General features: G+C 38.1%; 1 protein-coding gene across 3 annotated transcripts in view; it reads left to right on the top strand.

Moving 5' to 3' along the window:
* TBC1D14 (TBC1 domain family member 14) overlaps window positions 1-18,287 on the top strand; it is a 63,811-nt gene that overhangs the window by 15,320 nt on the left and 30,204 nt on the right. For all 3 annotated transcript variants that reach the window (XM_090139702.1, XM_031588343.2, XM_031588344.2), the window contains exon 3: window positions 4,334-4,454. In XM_090139702.1, the coding sequence (XP_089995828.1) occupies window positions 4,334-4,454 (121 nt within the window). The remainder of the gene's footprint in view (window positions 1-4,333; window positions 4,455-18,287) is intronic.

Here is an 18,287-nt window from a genome sequence, read left to right on the forward strand (position 1 = left end):
TTTTGTTGTCTTAAAATAACCATCTTAACTGGAAGACTAATTAAAATGTGAATGAAGCATGCATCTTGAGAGCAGCAAATGTTATATGTGTTTTTAACCCTCATAACAAAAATTACATGCTGTTCCAAATGAATTTTGGGTGAACATATTGCATCAGTCATCTGGGTTATGTGTGGGTTGGGTCAGCATCTGCCTCTGGTTAGATCTGTCATGCATGTTTCTTTACAGCAACTGTCTTTTTAAAAGTAAGCAACTTTTTAAACCATGACTGTGCTTTTTTTGTTGAAGAATGGACTTTCTGCTTTGGTCGTGATGCTGAAGTTCATTTAGAAATACAAACTTGAAGAAGCTGTGACATATGCTATATGGATAGGTTTGGCTTGGCTGCTGGTTGGTGTGGTTCTAGTATTTTTTGAATTATTTTCATTTGTTTGGGGCTTCAGTGTGACCATGACATGGAAGGTGACAAAAATAATGACTATATGAATGTGTAATCTGTCTGTTTGGCAGTTGTTCAGTAATTTTACCTCAGCGGTGCTTATAGAACCAAAATGAAGTGGTTCTCAGGTTCTACTCAGAAATAAGCTTTTCCTGACACTGCTGAATAGGCTGTTAGTATTACCTTCCACTACTCCCCACAAAACAAGCAGTTGGGCAGGTCAGTGTACAGTAGTGGTGCAGGCTGTGCATGTTCATGGGGAAGAATTTTGAGGCTCTTTTATCGCACGGCGTTGCATGCATGTATGTAAGCACTTACTCTGGCTCTGTAATTCAATTATCTCCAGTCAGGTAACTTTTTCTTATCTCCCCAGCTCAATTAAAACAAGAAGGTTAAATGTTTATTTGGTGCCAAATTGTGTTTTTAAGGCATGGTGCAAAAAGTCATTTTGTATCTGAAGTACTTAACTTCTGTGCTAAAATAAGCAGCTGCAGACATTTAGTGTAAAATAGTTCATGTGTTTGATGGAATGCAAATGAAACCCATGACACTTTAATGGTTCCACAGTAATGATACAGCAGACATAATGTATTGTGTCAGTGATTCCTGTTAATATCCCAGCTGTAAATCAGCATGATGTGCTCTAATGATTGTGAAGAAGGCAGTGAGACTGAGATAATCATCAGCACGTGATCTTTTCTTTCCAGGCATGCTAATCCTTTTTACATTTAAGATCTCAAATGAGCTTCTGTCTTAAAGCACTTGTAATTAAATTTTAGGATCTTTTACTGAAGGAGTTCTGAATTTTTCTTTGGAGTGAAAAGTTCTATTTTTGCAAATAAAGAATTTTTGCTCCTTATTATGTTTTTTCCATTAAGTGTCATCTCCTTAAACATGTCACCTCTAGAGTTGAGTTATTTGATGAATTGTATTTACTCAGAAGTGAAGCTGTTCAGCAGTTTGTTTTTTTTCCTGTTTTGTTCATTTTTAATCTGATGGAGCTAAGTATGGGAGAAAAAAAACCTTTTAGTGTTACAGTAGCAGTCAAATAAAAGCTTTTGCTGTGAACTGCTTGCTTTTATATTTGTGTATGTATGTATATCTGTACATATGCATAAAAATGGCAGACAGTATTTCCTTCTGCTCAAGCAGTGGCTTTATCAGCACCTTTTGGTGGATGTTATAATTTATTATATAAGAACTGGTTGTAGTTCACAGTTCTACATCTGACTGTGCCAGTTTTTGGCTTCTAATAACTGTGTCTTTTGGAAGTTTGGATACTTCTGGGAGTGTGAGAATAGCACGGATACCAGCAAAGTAGCAGAATTTATGCAGGGGGTGGAGAAAAAGAAGAAAAGGTGGAGTGAGTTGCTCTGTACAGGGTGGGAATTGTATGTTGGCCACAAGAGGTCCTTTTGTTTCATTGTTTATTAAATAAAAAGATTGAGGTGGAAATCACTGATGGTGCAAAGAGAGAAAGAGTTGCCTTGTGCCCTAGAACTTGCACCAGAAGTCACACAGATGGAAAAAGCAGTGAGCTGAACAGTACAGTGCCATCTGCTAGATAAGCCATAGGACAGATTACTTACTGTGGTGCTGCCTCTAAAAGGAAGCAGTTAGAACTGCTGAACTGAACTGAATTCAAAGCAACTGCTTTTCATTCCTAGTATTACAGCAGCACTTCCAGCTGAGAGCTATTACACTTCATCATTCCAATTTGTCTTTATTTTGCTGTGAAGATAAAGATGTATTGCAGCCTGTTGCCCTTCATAAAATCCTTCAGAGAGATTGGGGATATCATTGCTTGCATAGACATTTGCTAGCAACCTCTAGTGTGGGAAAGAAAATTGCCTACTCTTCTAATTTTTGTGTTACTGCCATTCTGACAAACTGCTGAAAGCTTTTATTTGCAAAAGAAGATATGAATGTGCAGGGAAACGCCATGCAGGTGTGCCTCCCTGGGTGGCTCTCAGCTGTGCCTGGTGTTCTGCTTTGCTCTACAGCTGGCTTGTAGTCATGAATTGAGTTTCTTGCTTCCTAAGTAGTAACCTTATAGCAGGAACAACCAGTGTACCTTGCACTGTGAATCAATCATATTTTTCTGGAGTGATTTGGGGGATGTTATTGCTGTCAAGTTTTCCACCTTCCCTTTTTTAGATAGATTTTAAAACTTTATTGTTTTTTTTTTTCCTTTAAAATTAACAAATAAAAGCGCAAGTCTCCCTCAAAATCTCACATCTGTCCCTTTTAAGTTTTATTTCCCTCATAGTTGTCTCAAACAATCCTGTAAATTCATGATCTGTGGCTGTCTTTCGTATTTGAACTTGGGCTGGGTTAAAAAGATACACACTTAGCTCTTTGAGGTACTAAACTCAAAGAAAACAGATGCTTATATTGTCAAGGTCAAGGAATTGCTGAAGAAAAGAAAGCAAAGCCAACTGAAATATCTTTCCTTGAAGCTGTTCTTCTGATGGTCTCTTTTCCCAGCACTAGCATTATAATGGCAGCACTATTGCTAAACTTGCTGATTAATGCTCTAATTAGATTATATATCTTTAAGTAGCATTATTACTTTAATGATGAACTACTGGAGAGCTCCATAACTGAAATGGAGCATGCTAGTTGTAGAGACACAGCAAATCCGTGCTGCTGGTCCAGTAATTTACCTGTGGAATTAGGAGTTCATGCCATGGGGGGAAAAAAGGGAAGAGGAAGAGCGAGGGTGGATGTCAGCAAGTTTCTCTTTTCCTTGCTGTCTCCCCTACGTTTTTATCCTGTTTCTTATTTTCTCACAGGGGTTAAAGGAAAAGCTATATACTTTGTAGAAGTGTAGTTACTGTTAATACTTAGCTTTGACATCAGCTGTTACTGAATTGTGTGATTTCTGTACCTAGCCACCTTGCTCTTATCTTTCTGATAATCTGTTGCTGCTTTGCGTTTCAAGGTAACTGTACCCTTGTGATACAGAAACATGTGATCATTAGTGTAAATATAGACACGTTTAAGGATAGCAAAGCACATTATTAACTTCAAAAGGCATTGCCATGCACCCTATGCTTGTGTCTCAATTATTTGCCTTCTATTAAATGTTTTTCCTCTATTCACAGCAGTTTGATCTCTGTTGGTGTCCTTACAATACTGTTTGTGTTAGCTGAGCCAAGGTAGCCTGAAAAAATAACTTGTTTTTGTGCCTTTCCTATTGTGGATTTGTATTCAGCACATTTGGAACACTGATTTCCCAACCTGCCAGACTTAATGAACAAGAAACAGTCTGTCCTTGCTAGGGTTGGCCCGTTGGGTGTTAAAGTAGTGATTGTAAGTGAGGAAAAATAGTAGTGCTAGACTGGAAATAGCTGTGATATGAAGGTGCTACAGCTGTGTGCTGATTGAAGAAGTGAAAAAAACGTTTGTTTTGGTGGAGTAGAGTTAATGTGTTTTCATAGCTGCTTTTAAGGTTATTTAGAAAAACAATCTCTTATAAAAACAGGTCAAATACAGTAAAAGGTTACTGTGTCTGCAACTTGTGATTTTCTTGCCAGCAGTCTGTTGTAACAGGTGTGTAGAGAACGTTTACATAGAAGAGATTTGTTTCTTAGTCTCTCTTTAAAAGACTCAGAATGAGAGTTGTGGAGGGAGGCTAAAAAAGTAGACAAGTTACAGAAAGTCATGAGAAACTTTTATCTGTTAAAGTTCCTACTTTGCCAAGTCAGTTGCCTAGTATGGTGGCAGTACTGTGTAATGTATCTCCTGAGAGTGAGAATCAGTCCCTGCCACCACAACAGCAGCTAGAATATGTGGTTGAGGGTGAATAAGGTTGACAAATTATCTATTCTTCTATCTGTTGTAATTAGTTATCTCTTTTTTATTAATCAAACTTTTTCTTTTTTTTTGTAGGAATTTATTTACCAGGAGGCAAAATGCAAGATTTGAAAAACAAAATGATGTGGGCTGGAAGTTGTTTGGAAAAGTATCCCTCAGAGAAAACTCACAGAAAGATCCAAAAAAAATACAAAAGGTATTTGTTTGAACTCTATATTAGGAGTAGCAGTGAGTATAGAATCCAATTAGGATCTGTGTATTTGACTGTGAAACCTATTTGTATGAGGAGTTGCACCCAATTTCTTGTGCAATATCAGAGATTGGTAACAGAATGTAATTCAAAAGAATGTGTTCTACATTGTTATAAAATTGAGTATTCCATGAAAATGATATCATTTTGGTATAAAACACATAATGAGCGGATTGAAAGTACAAGAATGCATTTTGGTGTGGGTTTTTTTTTTTTTAAATCAAACTTGGTAGGTATTTTGAGGAACTTTCAGTTTTCATTGGCATTTTCCAGCTTTCACTGGTATTTGAAGAGAAATTGCATTCTTTTGGGGTCTTAGCTTATTCGTGCTTAAAAAGCAATTAAAAATGTATGAACTTGGGATACTGTCAATGTGGTGGAGTACCTGAAAGTTCCATTGGGATGCTGGTTTCATCCATTCCTAGTTTTCTCAAGTGTTTGCTATTGGGGGTTGAAGTTCTCTGTGTATGGGTCTTGCTGAAAATTCAATTACTGACTTGAAATGTTGGAAAAATATAATGCCATTCAGGATAGGCAAATGAAATATAATTTTTCTTTCATTCCTAGCAGAGGATAGTTCAGAGGGGAACATGTACTGAAATTGTTTATCGGAGTGGTTTCCTGAACAGAAAAATCTGTCAAAGATTCACAAATCCCTATGTAGTAAGCTTTTTAGGTCTGTGATTTGTCAAATTTTAGGTAGCTGGTTTTGGATCTGGGATTGTAGTGGGGAGTGAAGAGGTTATAAAAACAAATAAAACAACAACAACAAAGACATCTTTTCAGGTCATCCCTAGCTTGTCATAAGGGACTGAAAAATAGCGAAATCCTTTTTTCTCCTTCTTTGTATATCATATCTAAGCTATAGTGTTCTAGCATTTCTTAAAATGACAAACATATATGAGGATTATTTTGACTACATATGAATCTATTTGCATAGTTAATGATTCAAATAACCTGCCTTCCTAGTTAGGAATAATCTGCTGAAATTCATCTGTGAGGCCAGTAATTCCTGAGCTGCTTGCTCTTCAAGAAGAAAATATCTTATTCCTCTCTTTCTCATTTGTTCTGGGATTTTTGCATTACATATTGACTGATGCTTGAGGTTTTTGTATTTCTTTCAGTGTCGGAAGCTTCACGTTCTCACTTCCTTGTTCAGACCACCTTGGGGATAAAAAGGTGTATATAAAAAGAGACTGCATAGCTAGAACTTCAAAATCAGCTGCTGCATGTGAAGTGAGAGTGTTTCTTTGAAGGACTGTGCTGCTTTATTCAGGGTGAAGTGTTCTGGAAATCCGGTGTCTCACGTGACTGTTGTTACCTGTAGTTCAAGTGTCAGTTCAAGTGAAGCTGTAGCAGCTTTTTGAAGTCATGGCTATGATCAGCCACTGTGACCTTATCTACAGCTTGTCTATGGTTCAGTTTTCAAGTGTTCATCAGACATTTCTGACAACACATCTGGAGAGTCAGTACTCTGATGATAACAACAGCACTCTGACACCTAACCATGTATTAATTGTGGTAATCACTTTTTCTTTGAATACTGAGTAAATAATTTGTTATCTAATGGAAAAACCATAAAATGCTACAAACTATCTTACATTGCAGTACTCTAGGAATACTGAATATTCACAGTTTCAGTTACATTAAATGTGTTTTTTTTAAAGCTATTAAAGACCTGCATGATATGGCAAACAATCATTAGTGAGTTTTTGGCAAGACTGCAGTACTGAAAGAATTATCCCTTGGATGACAGTAACTCACCTTTCCTGATTTACTTACAGCTTTCCTGAAGCTGTTCTTGAAATGTTCAACTTCAGAGATTTGGGTACTGCTGTAAATAATTGATCCAGCCTCACCAGCACCCAAAAGCACAACACAGTGTAGGTTACCCTGGCAGATTTTTTTTACAGTGTCAAAGTAGCACCTTCATTGCAGAAGTTTTAGCCCACTTGGAGGCATGCGTTTAGCAGTGTGAATTGTGCCCAAAGAACATGAAGATGTGTAAAGGTAGGAGGTGACAGAAAGGCCATTGGAAAAATGCCTGCTGGCCTACAGCCATTCTTTCTCCTTTGTGAATAAAAGGGTACTAGGCCAGAAGAACAGATGCTTTTGTCTCTGTTTCTGCCTTGAGCTTTGTATTTTATTTCAAAGGCTGGAAGAGTAAGTGCTTGAAAGATCTATATTGAAGTATTTGGATGAATGTGATGGAATGGAGAATTAGGGAAGAAGGTGACTGTGATCAAGGTAAACGGTTAGTGTCATAGTAAAAGATTGTGGTGTCTGCTCTTTTCTTCTGTGGGACAGGAAACAAGGTGCCAAGACTATATTTTACAGGTGGGTGTTAATTGTGCATTTTGTTTGCTTTACTTGAAATTGGGCTTATTTTTTTTTCTCTGGAAGTGCTGGTGCTGGTGCCTTTGTTGAAGCTCAGTGGAATGGGAGGAGTTACAGTGTCTGAAATTCTCTATAAATGCTAGGTGTCTGAGAATCCAGTCCTCTGCCCATACACAGTTGGCTGTGTGTTGGAGCTTAACACTAAGTATCACGATCACCTTTGTTTTGTAGCAACCATGTTGTCTTATGCAAAGTGACGTTGTGGGAAACATTGTGGAACATTCTTAAACAAACCTGTCATTAGTGCTGTGTTAGGAATAGCAATGCCCTGAGCAATGAAGGTAACAGAGTAGTTTTTCATTGAATCATGTCAGTTCTGCATATTGAGTGATGTATGTAGAAAACTCAGCCTGTGTGGAAAGTACCACCTAGGCAGCAGGGACAAAATTTAACTATTCTTTTAATGTGAACTTGTTTGTAAGTTCCTATACACGAGTTTTGGACAAAACCAAACAGGAGGGAGGAAAGGGAGTATCAGTGTTTCTGGCATTATGGGATATGAAAATGGCTGAAGACTGTAGTCTGTCGATCTCTTAAGCTAATGTAGTGATTTGTAGCTACAGTTTTGTGTTGCTCTGTGTCATGGAGTTTCTGATTATGTGACATAATTGGATGTATACAAACTTGATGTGAAATAGACGTTGCTAATGTGGTGGTGGCCTCAAGTTAATATTGTTATGGCTTTCTGCTCATGATAAACCTTATTCCTTCTGACTTCTGTGCATGCAGGATTACCTGATTTCATTCACAGTGCTCTGGCAGACTTGCTTCTTAATGCACTGCTGAGATGTACAAAAGAAATGTCTGTTGGCATGCACTTGTAGCCAGCTTCTCATTGCTTTGCCTCTTGGGTATTCATTTGGATTTATATTAGAGAGATGCTCAGTGCTCTGCTAAAGGGTTTCGTGCCAATTTACTAGTGGCAGAAGACTGACAGGATTCTGAGGTTCTGTAACTCGAGATTCCTCAAGTTTGGGAAAGGGTGGAAGGGAAGAATGTGCTTCATCTCCAGCCTGACCCTGTTCTTGCTGTTCCAGTTCTCTCCTGTGGTGCTGGACATTAACTGAGTACCTGAAATACTTGTTTGTTGAGTAAAAGCCATTCCAGTCTTTGGCTGCTCAGACTTGACTTACTGATTCTTTTCAAGGAAAAAAAAATACATATTTATATCATGGAATCCTTGTCCTTGAAATTGTTTGTTCAGTGTTGTTGTCTATGTTGTGAAGTACTCAGAAGCCCATAGGCTTAGGACTCAGACTGTATGTCTACAGAGAGTAGTGTTCCTGTTTGCAAAATCTTGGTCTGAGTTAAAGGTAATGTAAAGGAAAGATGATAGATTTTTCATTGTTTTTTGATTTTTTTTTAACTGTGATTTCCCATTTGACCAAAAAAAGAAACCCCAACCAACCAAACAAAAAAATTACAAAAAAAAAAAAAAAACCCAAAAACCAACAAACCAAAACAAAAAAAACAATCCAAAACCCACAACACAAAAAAGAAAACTAAGTGGTGTGTAACTTGTTGAGACTATTGAAAGTCCTCTGGATTATCTAAGATGCCACAGAATCACTAACTGTAGTAGTAACTATGGTTATCAGTCCTCTGGTTTAGCATATCTAGGGAGATCAATCTGATCCTGCTTGCATGGTAGGAAGCTCTTTGTGCACAGGACCTGTGGTAACTGAGTCATCGCGCTGCAGTTTCTCAAGTCAGCTTCTTCTGCTTCTGGACAGACATCAAAGGAATCCTTTGTGCCAGGTCAGCTAATTAGAGCCTTGTGACTTCATTGGTATTTTCGTGGTTCCATCTTTTGATAACTTCGTTGCATGGATGAAAGATGATTTTTTTTTCTTTTCCCAGAATGAGATGAACAAGTTAACTGCAAACTTAGGTGTTCTTTTGAAAGATAGGGGTTGTGTTTGTGCATACAGTTTTTAGACTTGTTTAAAGGGAACAGCCTTTACAAATTCTTACTGCACATTGTTCTCATTCTTTAGCCATAGTAATTTCATGTGGGTTTGAAAGAAAAGTGTAAGAAAGAAGTTGTAAGGGATGTGTGTGTGTATAAAGTATGGGGAAAAAGAAAAAGTAATTGAACTGTGAAATGCTTAAACACTATTTGTAGATCTACCAGCTCTCACTGCCTTCCACTTATGAAGTGAATAAATGATGAAAATGCCATACCCTGGAGTTGCAGTTCATAAGCTGAATGTTGTTAATACTGCAGCTAAAGGTGGCTGAACGTACATGGCTGATCTAGGAACTGTTTGTAAGAAGCAGCCTTTTGCTTTCCTCTGACTTCTGACCAAAAGAACAATCAGACAGATTTTGTGCACGTAAGCCTCTTCTCAAGTCTTACAAATGCTCCTCTGAATACACTCGTTCGTTCGACTAGTGAATGGAAGACATAGGGCTGTGTTCCATTTTGATGATGTGGGAATTAAAATTGCTCCACTTAAGTTGGTGTTTGGCCTACTTGTGAAGGCTGACTATATATGTTACTGTTTTGAAACAGCATTGCAATAGACCAAGCTTGGATTGCTTTTCGTCAGCACTGTGAACTTTTGTATAGATTTTATCCAAATAAGTATTATAAAGCTTAAAAGCTGCAAGAACGAGTAATCTTACTGTGAAATTGTAAGTGCATTTACAATGGAGGTTTACATAATTAATTTTTTGTATCTGTTCTCTTTCGGAATCCTGCTTGAGCAGAACTGGTTAAGCCTGTTGCTTTTGTAATTGCTGTGTCAAAATGCACTGAAAGTCAGATGACAGTACTTCACTGTGAATAATAGTAGAAGTAAAATTATCTTCCCTTCTAAATGGACTACAGGGCTGAACTGTGTGGCCATTACTGCTTTCCGGAGTGCTTTTCAGAGCTGGTGAAATTAACAGATGTTAATATTGTATGTTTGCTTTTTTTTTTTTTTTTGAAGTGGTTTTCTTTGTTGAGAGATTTACTAACAAACTCTTAAAAATGAGATTGTTCAATCTTTGCGTAATGTTGTCTCCACATGTGGTCAGTCTTCAGGAAAGTGACCTTTCAGCTGTGTCCTCAGCTGAAGACATTGGAGCTGTCTTATTCAAAAGAGCAGTATAAATGAAATGTAGTGTTTATCTCATTGTGTTATATGAAAATCCATTTTTGTAATCAGTGCATAATATTTCTCTCTCCAAACTGTTCTGTGCCCCTGTGTAAACAGTTCAATTTAATTTTAACAATGGAAATTCCACTAAGAGCTCAATGGAATTTTGATATTTTCTTTGAGTATCAGCACCAGTAAAATCCAGCATATGAAGCCTTTCAGGTAACAATTTTTATTCGTACATTTACATTTAAAAATTTTATGAACTCATTTGCTGCCCAGAGGCACTCCATGTTTGAGGTTTTAATGGAAGTTCCACAAGTATAAGAAGTAGCTATACTTTTTAACTTTGGTATTGTCATCTTTCCAAACTTAGAAGGGTTTCTATTTTGGAAGCTCTTTCATGGGAAGAGGAGACTCTTTTTCTTTTCCCGTGTGGGTAAGGATTCAAAATTTCTGGGGAGTGAGTGAGGCCATCAATGATGAAATCCATTGATTCCCCCATCTGGATTACTGCGTCCAAATGTGGAGCCCCCAGTACAAAAAAAAAATGGAGCTGTTGGAGAGGGTCCAGAGGAGGGCCATGAAGATGATCAGGGGACTGGAGCACCTCCCCTGTGAAGACAGGCTGAGGGAGCTGCAAAGAAGGCTGCGGGGTGACCTCATTGCAGCATTTCAATACCTAAAGGGAGCCTACAAACAGGAGGGGAATCAACTCTTTGAAAGGGTAGATAACAACAGCAGGACGAGGGGAAATGATTTTAAGTTGAGGGAGGGGAGATTTGGGTTGGATGTCAGGGGGAAATTCTTTACAGAGAGAGTGGTGAGGTACTGGAACAGGCTGTCCAGGGAGGTTGTGGATGCCCCGTCCCTGGAGGTGTTCAAGGCCAGATTGGATGGGGCCTTGGGCAGCCTCGTCTAGCATTAAATGAGGAGGTTGGTGTCCCTGCCTGTCCCCCTGCAGGGGGTTGGAGATTCATGATCCTTGAGGTCCCTTCCAACCCTGGCCGTTCTGTGATTCTGTGAAAACAGTGTGCCTGCCTCAGATGTAATGGAGAACTACAGTGGTTTATGTGTAACTGTGGATAACAAGTTTGTCAGTGCAGGGCTCTGGAAGCAGACTGCAGCTGTGCAGTAGGCAGAGTGGCAGCACTGGGGCTTTGCAGGCAGCCTGCTCCATACACCTCATTTGTTTTGTCCTTATAGTTCCAAGAGTCATTTGAGGCAGCTTGCTTGGCCATGATGATCACATTAATACAGCACTGTTTCTATTACACGAGCTGGCAGCACTGTGTTCCCTACCCAAACTGTTTAGTTTTTTTTTCAGTCATTTGTGTATTTATTATTTTTGTTTCTGAGAGGAAAAAAAAAATTATAAACCTATTCTTTTTTGGTGCCGATAATACAATTTTCTGACTGGGATATATTCAGCTGCAGACATAATGGACTTTCTTTTAGGAGTGATGTACTAAAACAAAAGAAATCAGCAGGATTTACCAGCTGTGGTTTCCTATAATAATCAAATTGTGACTGCAAGTGGAATCAATCTTCCTGTTAATCAAAATCAGTTACACTTATGCAGATCACTGGACAGGATAAGATGAAGTGCAAGTGAGCTCTTGAAACAGGCTGTGTTTGGGGTGTAGGTGATGCTTTTTTTTTTGTGAAGTGAGTTGTTAAGCTTGTAAAAGTACTGGAAGAAAATCTCGTATAAGCCGATTTGGGTGAGGTATCATTCAAGTTAATCTCAATTTTACTTTTTTAAACTGATTTATGAAGTCACTTTTCTCAGAATCAGTTTTCTGGCTTTGATCTGTTAAGTGGAAAAGAACAACAGCACTTTGCAGGAATTACTGGAAGATATTACTCCAAGTCATGCCTTAGCCAGACGGTGACAGGAGCTGGTGCTTAGGGCAGCGTGTTTTATCCAGGCACCAGAAAAAAAAGGAGTGTACTGAGAGCACTGACTTGTGCTGCGTGGAAGTTCTGTGCAGCTCCAGGTGCAGGAGCATTCCAGATGTGTGCTGTGTGCCACGTGCACAGCTGCCACCGCGTGTCTCGCTTCCTCTTGGCCGCTGCTGATGGGTGACAGTTGTCTAAAAATACACAGCTTTTCTAAATGCTTATCTTACTCATTTCTCTGTGCTCAGATAGTCCATTTAGAGCCTTCTGAACAGGAAGTGGATGGTTCAAGCCGATTTCTGCAGGAGCTTGATCTGCTGCTTTGGGTAACTGCTCATACTGAGGTTGTCTACATGTAGATCACTGGATGCATCGTTGTGACTGATGGCTAAAGCTGTTAAAGGTGCAGGGGATGCTGTTAGCTTTTTATTCACGTTGTAAAGAGTTCTAAGCTGTAAACTGTCTAGTATATTTTTTCTGTTGCACAGTAGAAGTCCGAGGGTGTGACTCATTTCCTGTCTTGTCTTCCTCTGGGCTCATTTCTGCATATCACCCTGAAGGGCAGGATTTTGATCTGTTGTGGTGTGGCTGAGTTCATTCCTTAAAAACAAGTAAGCACAACTGCAGTGCTGTCCTCATTGATCTGAAGCTAACTTCTGTTAGCTGTTAGGGAGGTTGGGACTAGATGATTTTTGAGGTCCCTTCCAGCCCAATCCCTTATGATTCTGTGCATACTCTTGTTGCTGACTCTAGTAATAAAAGTGTAAATCTAAATTTTCTATTTGAGAATTATACCTGCAAAACTTGCAAGCTGCCTTAATGCACTGCTGCTTTCTCTTCCTTTCTAATCCAACTCAAAACATTTTGATTTTGTTGAAATTACGTGTAAGGAGAATCTAGTTTTTGTGACATGATATGAAAATAAGTAAACAAGGGGTAGCTGTTTTGTCACTTAGAAAACCTAAAATACTTTTTTGGACAAGGAACCTAGAGAAATGTACTGAAGAGATTGTTGTGCTGTTCCAGTAGGCTCTGTTACTGTAAGGTGTTGCTCTTGTCCTAACTTGAAAAATTAACTGCCTCAAACAAATCTAATATTATATTTAAACAGATAAAGTAAGGGTAATAGCTTCATCCATAGTAAATGAAAGGGTAATTTAATCCTACAGCAGAAGGATTGTTCCTGAGTATTTTAATATTAAAAGAATGTAATATGACCCACCCAAGTATCATAATCTAGCAAACTGTCCAGCTGCCTCAGTGCTTCTTTCAATGCTCCTGGAACCTCTTTCCTTGTGTTACGAAAATACATATAAGGAGCATGAAGCTAATTGATACTCAAATCCTATTATTTTCTATTTGACAGCTAAGCAAACTAAAAAGTGTTTTATTGAAAGGAAGTAGGGTTTGATAGATTTTTTTCTCTTCCTCTATAGTTTTAAAGCCTTTGTTTTAGGTTTTAGCACTCTCAGAAATTTCTCATATACTATTGTAGGCACACCACTTGGAGGTTTGAGGGATCTTAAATAAATTTAAAATGATGTTTGAGGATAAGTGTTTGGCTTCCTGGAGTAAAGATATTGGGTAGATAACAGTATAAGCTTTGTTGGTTATTGCTGTTAAAATGTCAATTTGCTATTCTTTATTAAAATGTCCATTTTAATGCCAGTGCTGAGTTTTAGGGGAAATACAGTAAGTTTAAAATTGTCTAGTGGGATTATAAAGTTTGTCTTAATTGAAATAGTTATTTTGTAGCCTACTCTGATACTTAACGTTAGATGGAATATAAACTCACAGAGTGCAACATTTGTTTTAAGTGCAGGAGGCCACAAAGAAGTGGGAAAATGCTTGCATGTTGAAGGTGAAGTACATAGATAGCTGCTCTTACTCTCAGAAATTGGAGGCCAGGGAGAGCAGCTTTTCAAACCTGGTACATATGCGGAAGCTCATTCTCATTTGTTGTTAAATAAGAATCCAGCACATATCTGGCATTTGTGTGTCTCACAGTGCTTAAACACCGGCATCTTCGTGTAGCCAGGAAGCTTTTTTTTTTTTTTTTTCCAGTGTAGTAACCTTGGAATGAAAATAGAATTATGTAGAGAAAGAGAATAGAAATACTGGTGCGTACTTCTGAATGTTGTATCAGAGAAACACTTGGCAAAACATGACTGCATAGTAAAGCTGGAGATAAGTCCTTGAAAGCAGATATGTTAGCCTCTAAATATTATAAACAAATATCTTAACAGGAGACTGGAACTTGTGTTGCTAGAATGTGAACCTAATTGAAAAGGCTTTGCTAGACTTCAGTATGTTATTTTTTTATTAAACAGAACCAAGCTCCCAAGAAACCTTATCCAAAGGTTCTCTTTGTTTCTTCTCCAGTTTATACATTTCAAGCTTCGTCTTAAATTAAAGAATGGGGGCAGGGGGAAAAGAATGAGGGTTGTGAAAGGCCAACTCTTTCCATGCTCACTAGCAATAACAAACAAAGCTGATGTTCTTTGGCTTTGCAGAGTGAAAGGAATTACTGTGTGTGTTATTGGAAACCTGGAGGGTACAGATGTACAAATTTAGAAAAACAAAAACATCACACAAAACTTTTCTTAGGTGTCTTTCTGAAGAAAGATTAGGAGAATATTTCAAGCTTTGTAGTCTCATTCTCCCCCCCTCTCTTCTAGATACTTGACCTTATTTATCCACATGATTCTATTACACGTTTTTAGGTAGTAATTTTGTTTTACTGCGTTGTGAAGTTGTCTCTCTACCAAGTCAGTGCAAATAGTGTCATGAATGCTGAAGCCTGGTAATAGTCACCAATTTAAGCTAGACTATGCAGCTATGTTTCCTTCCTTTATGTGTTTTATTTATACTAGTGAGTGATTTCAAAAAGTCACAATCTCTTCTCATCAAAACCAAATCTTAAGTTACAGAGATGATATTCACAAAAATTTATATGTTGATATAGCTTTTTGTTTAAAAAAAAAAATTATATATATATATGTATATATACATACAGAATGTACAGGAGTCTTCCAGATAATGAAAGATGATGTGAAAAAGAAACTTGCATTAATCATGTAAGAAACTGCGCTTTAAACAGAAACTGTCACCAATAACTGCTTAAAAAGGGCAATGTTAGGGATCAGACCAATGAACACAGATGTAGAAAATGACCTGAAGAAGTGTTAGAGCAGTAGACTTATTGCCTTGCTTTTCTATCATTTCAAAGGACAGACAAGTATAAGACTTGAAAAAGTGAGAGATCATTAGAAATGCACAAATCTTGGTGAGGAAGCAGTATAGAAATCACTGAGAGGATTTAAAAAGGGAGGTGAAAGCAGAATATGCTTCAAGTGAAGTGCCTTTTCTCACGCTGATTTGCATGTGGTGAGAGCATGCACAGGAACGCAAGCCTGCACATACTTACCTACATAGACAGCTGCTTGCAAACCTAAAAAAAAAGAGTTGATTTATGCTCACCTGAGTATCTCAACATCATAAGAATACACATTTATATGCATTCCTGGCTCATTCTTATGTTGTCTTGAAAAGTAGAAGTATTTGAGGACTTATTTGCAACTGAATAGAGAACTTGAAAGATAAAATATCAAATTCCTGTGACTCCTTTCCTATAACCTAAAGTTAACCTGGTGCTTTGGCCATTTCATTATCACCGTGAAGCTGATGTGACTTAAGAATACTTTCTTTTTTCCATGTCTTGCTCAGAGTGAGGGAACAGTTTTTGCAAGGAGCTGGACTGAAGAGCATGTAATTCAAAACGAGATAGGAAAGATAAGTTTTCTTCTGCAAAACCAACACGTCAGCACTAATGTGAAATCTCAGAAGAAAACATTGCTGAAAGTTGCTTTGGAAGGGGGCAGTGCTAAGGCTTTACAGTAAATTGGGTTGGAGAGATTAGTGAGTGGACATGTCATTTGTTTAAAATTATTATTTTTTAAGTTCCATATCCAATGTACTCCAATCCCTAGGAGTAACATTTCAGGTACATACTGAGAACAGGTGTTGATAGTATTTTATTTTGTAGCTGTTTATTAAAAAATAATCAAATAACCATTTAGTGTGTATTCTCTTGCTCAAGCACTTTGATGCTTGCCCTGCTGGAAGCTGTTCTAGCAGATGTTTCCGCTCGGTTGATACGGCACTGCCTCAGATGGTATCAGTATATAGGGAAACTGCACGTTTGTATATGCAGATTAAATTACATCCTTTTCAGTGTTCTAAAGTAGTTTGAGTTCTTTTGGTTACAGTGACTCATACTGGAGTCACCGGTAAGAGTTTGTTTCACAATCTGATTACAGATACCAGACAACAATGAAGAGCTGTTATTAAACCACATAGTGCATAGGTGTGCTTTGTCTTTTTTAAATAGTTCTTCAAATATAGGGAAATGGTCTGGATTTTTTTCCTTCTTTTTTTTTTCTTTTAAGCATGTAACTCTGTATGATTCAAAAAGCACTTACATAATTCAGATATAGCAGAAATGAAACATGAACCCCAAGGGCAAAAGCCATCTGATATGTAGTATATTGCATGGGGGACCCTGTAAGAGCAAACTCATTCTTTCTTGGGAGACCTAAATTGACTGTATATAGACTTGGATTTTAAATATTCTTTAACTCAACATTGCTCAAAATACAATGCCAGAGAAGTTAATATTTGTAAAAATGGCTAATATGGTCCAGTGGAAGGAGAACAGTTCTGCAGTGTAACTTCTATGAAGGTTGCTCTGAAAGTAGTGCCTCCTACTTTATGATGTCAGCCCACGACATCAGAGGCAGATGGTGGTGGTATAACAGTAGAGGTCAAACCTTCCTGCCAATATTCTGTTACATTTTGTTGCTGTGTGACAGATGGCTGCAGAGGGGCAATCAGACAGTGGCATCTGACACAGAAGCACATATGATGAAGCAAAGGTGTGTCATTCCTCCAAGAGGAAAAAATTGCACTCGTTGACATTCACTAATGCTTGGTGAACATTGATGGAGAACCAAACAGTGGATATGAGCATAGTGAGACAGGGGGTGGTATGTTTCAGCGATGGCAACAGCTGCACGAAAGACAAGCCATGTTCCAGACAGCCATGTAGATTTTTATGAGTATGGCATGCAAACTCTCATTTATTGCTGGCAGAAATACACAGCTAATGGTGGTGGCTATGTTGAAAAACAGTGTTTGGGAGCTGAGAATACCAAATAGCGTTACTGTGTTCTTTGTAGCTGTTGTAGTTTCCATGGAAATAGATAGGAGATATTACTTTTGGATCTATGTAGTTCTCTCATTACCTTTTAGAATAGACTGTACTATTTTATTCATATGAATTCAGCGTGATTGTGTGGGACCAAAGCCCCCTATAGTCTGTAATCAGAAGGGAGAAGCTTTTCAGGAAATAATGGGGGTAATTTCACAGCACTTGAAATTATGTCTGAAAGTAGGTGGTATGAGGACTTCCTTGTGTGAATTGGCCATCTCTCTAACCCTTACTTTGCTGAAGCATTTCTAATTTAAGTATGGAAGAGAAAAATATGGTAGTACTAAAGATGAGAAGGATAACGTAAAAAATGCACATAATGTTATGTGCAGTCAAGTTCTCTCATCAAATGTCTTCTGCTGTGGTATTCTTCTTGTAACTTAAGAGACTTAAAAATTTGTATAAACGGGTAGAAAAGCAAGTGGAGCTGGTGGTTCTTGAACCATGATTGAGTCACAGAGCTGCCAAATCACTCTGGCAAAGTCTGTGGGTTTGGTGTGCAGTTGATATCTCTCAGGTTGTCAGATCAGATCTCTAATAAACTAATTGCATTTCAAAACAGTTCTGGTACTCTTATACTAAACTTCCAAACAATTCTTTGTATTCCTATTTGTATTCTGTTAAATTTGAAGGATGTTCTCATAATCTGATCTTTGACTGAGATATTAGTCTTCTGAAGTTCCCTTTGATTACTGTAGTTCTTTATATACAAAGAGCCTCCATTAAAATGACCATTTGATGGCTTAATATCATGTCAAGAATCAAATCTTAGTTACCTGTCTCAGAGATCATCTCAAGTTTTTTGGTCTACTAGTTTCAGTTCATCTTCTGAAAGTCCTTCTGCTCATTCCTTTTCCTATGTAACAGTTGTTTGTATGCAGACAGTTACGTTGCCCTGTAGCAAAGCAGATCCAGAAGTCTAACTAGAGTAACCAGACTGATGCAATAAAACAAAAGATCCATTTGTAGCAGTCAATTCCCCAGATTAATGTGCTGTGTGGTAGCACAACTTCTTAACAGAGGCGATGGAGAATTGGTGTGAGGTGCTGGAAGGGGGGGAGGGCAGCGATGTTCTGGGTGTGCACCAGCTTAGATCCATCTGCTAAAGTGCTTCATAGTAAAAGG

This window comes from Phasianus colchicus, chromosome 4 (genome assembly GCF_987193195.1).
Source record: "Phasianus colchicus chromosome 4, bPhaCol1.hap1.1, whole genome shotgun sequence".
Lineage (NCBI taxonomy): Eukaryota > Metazoa > Chordata > Aves > Galliformes > Phasianidae > Phasianus > Phasianus colchicus.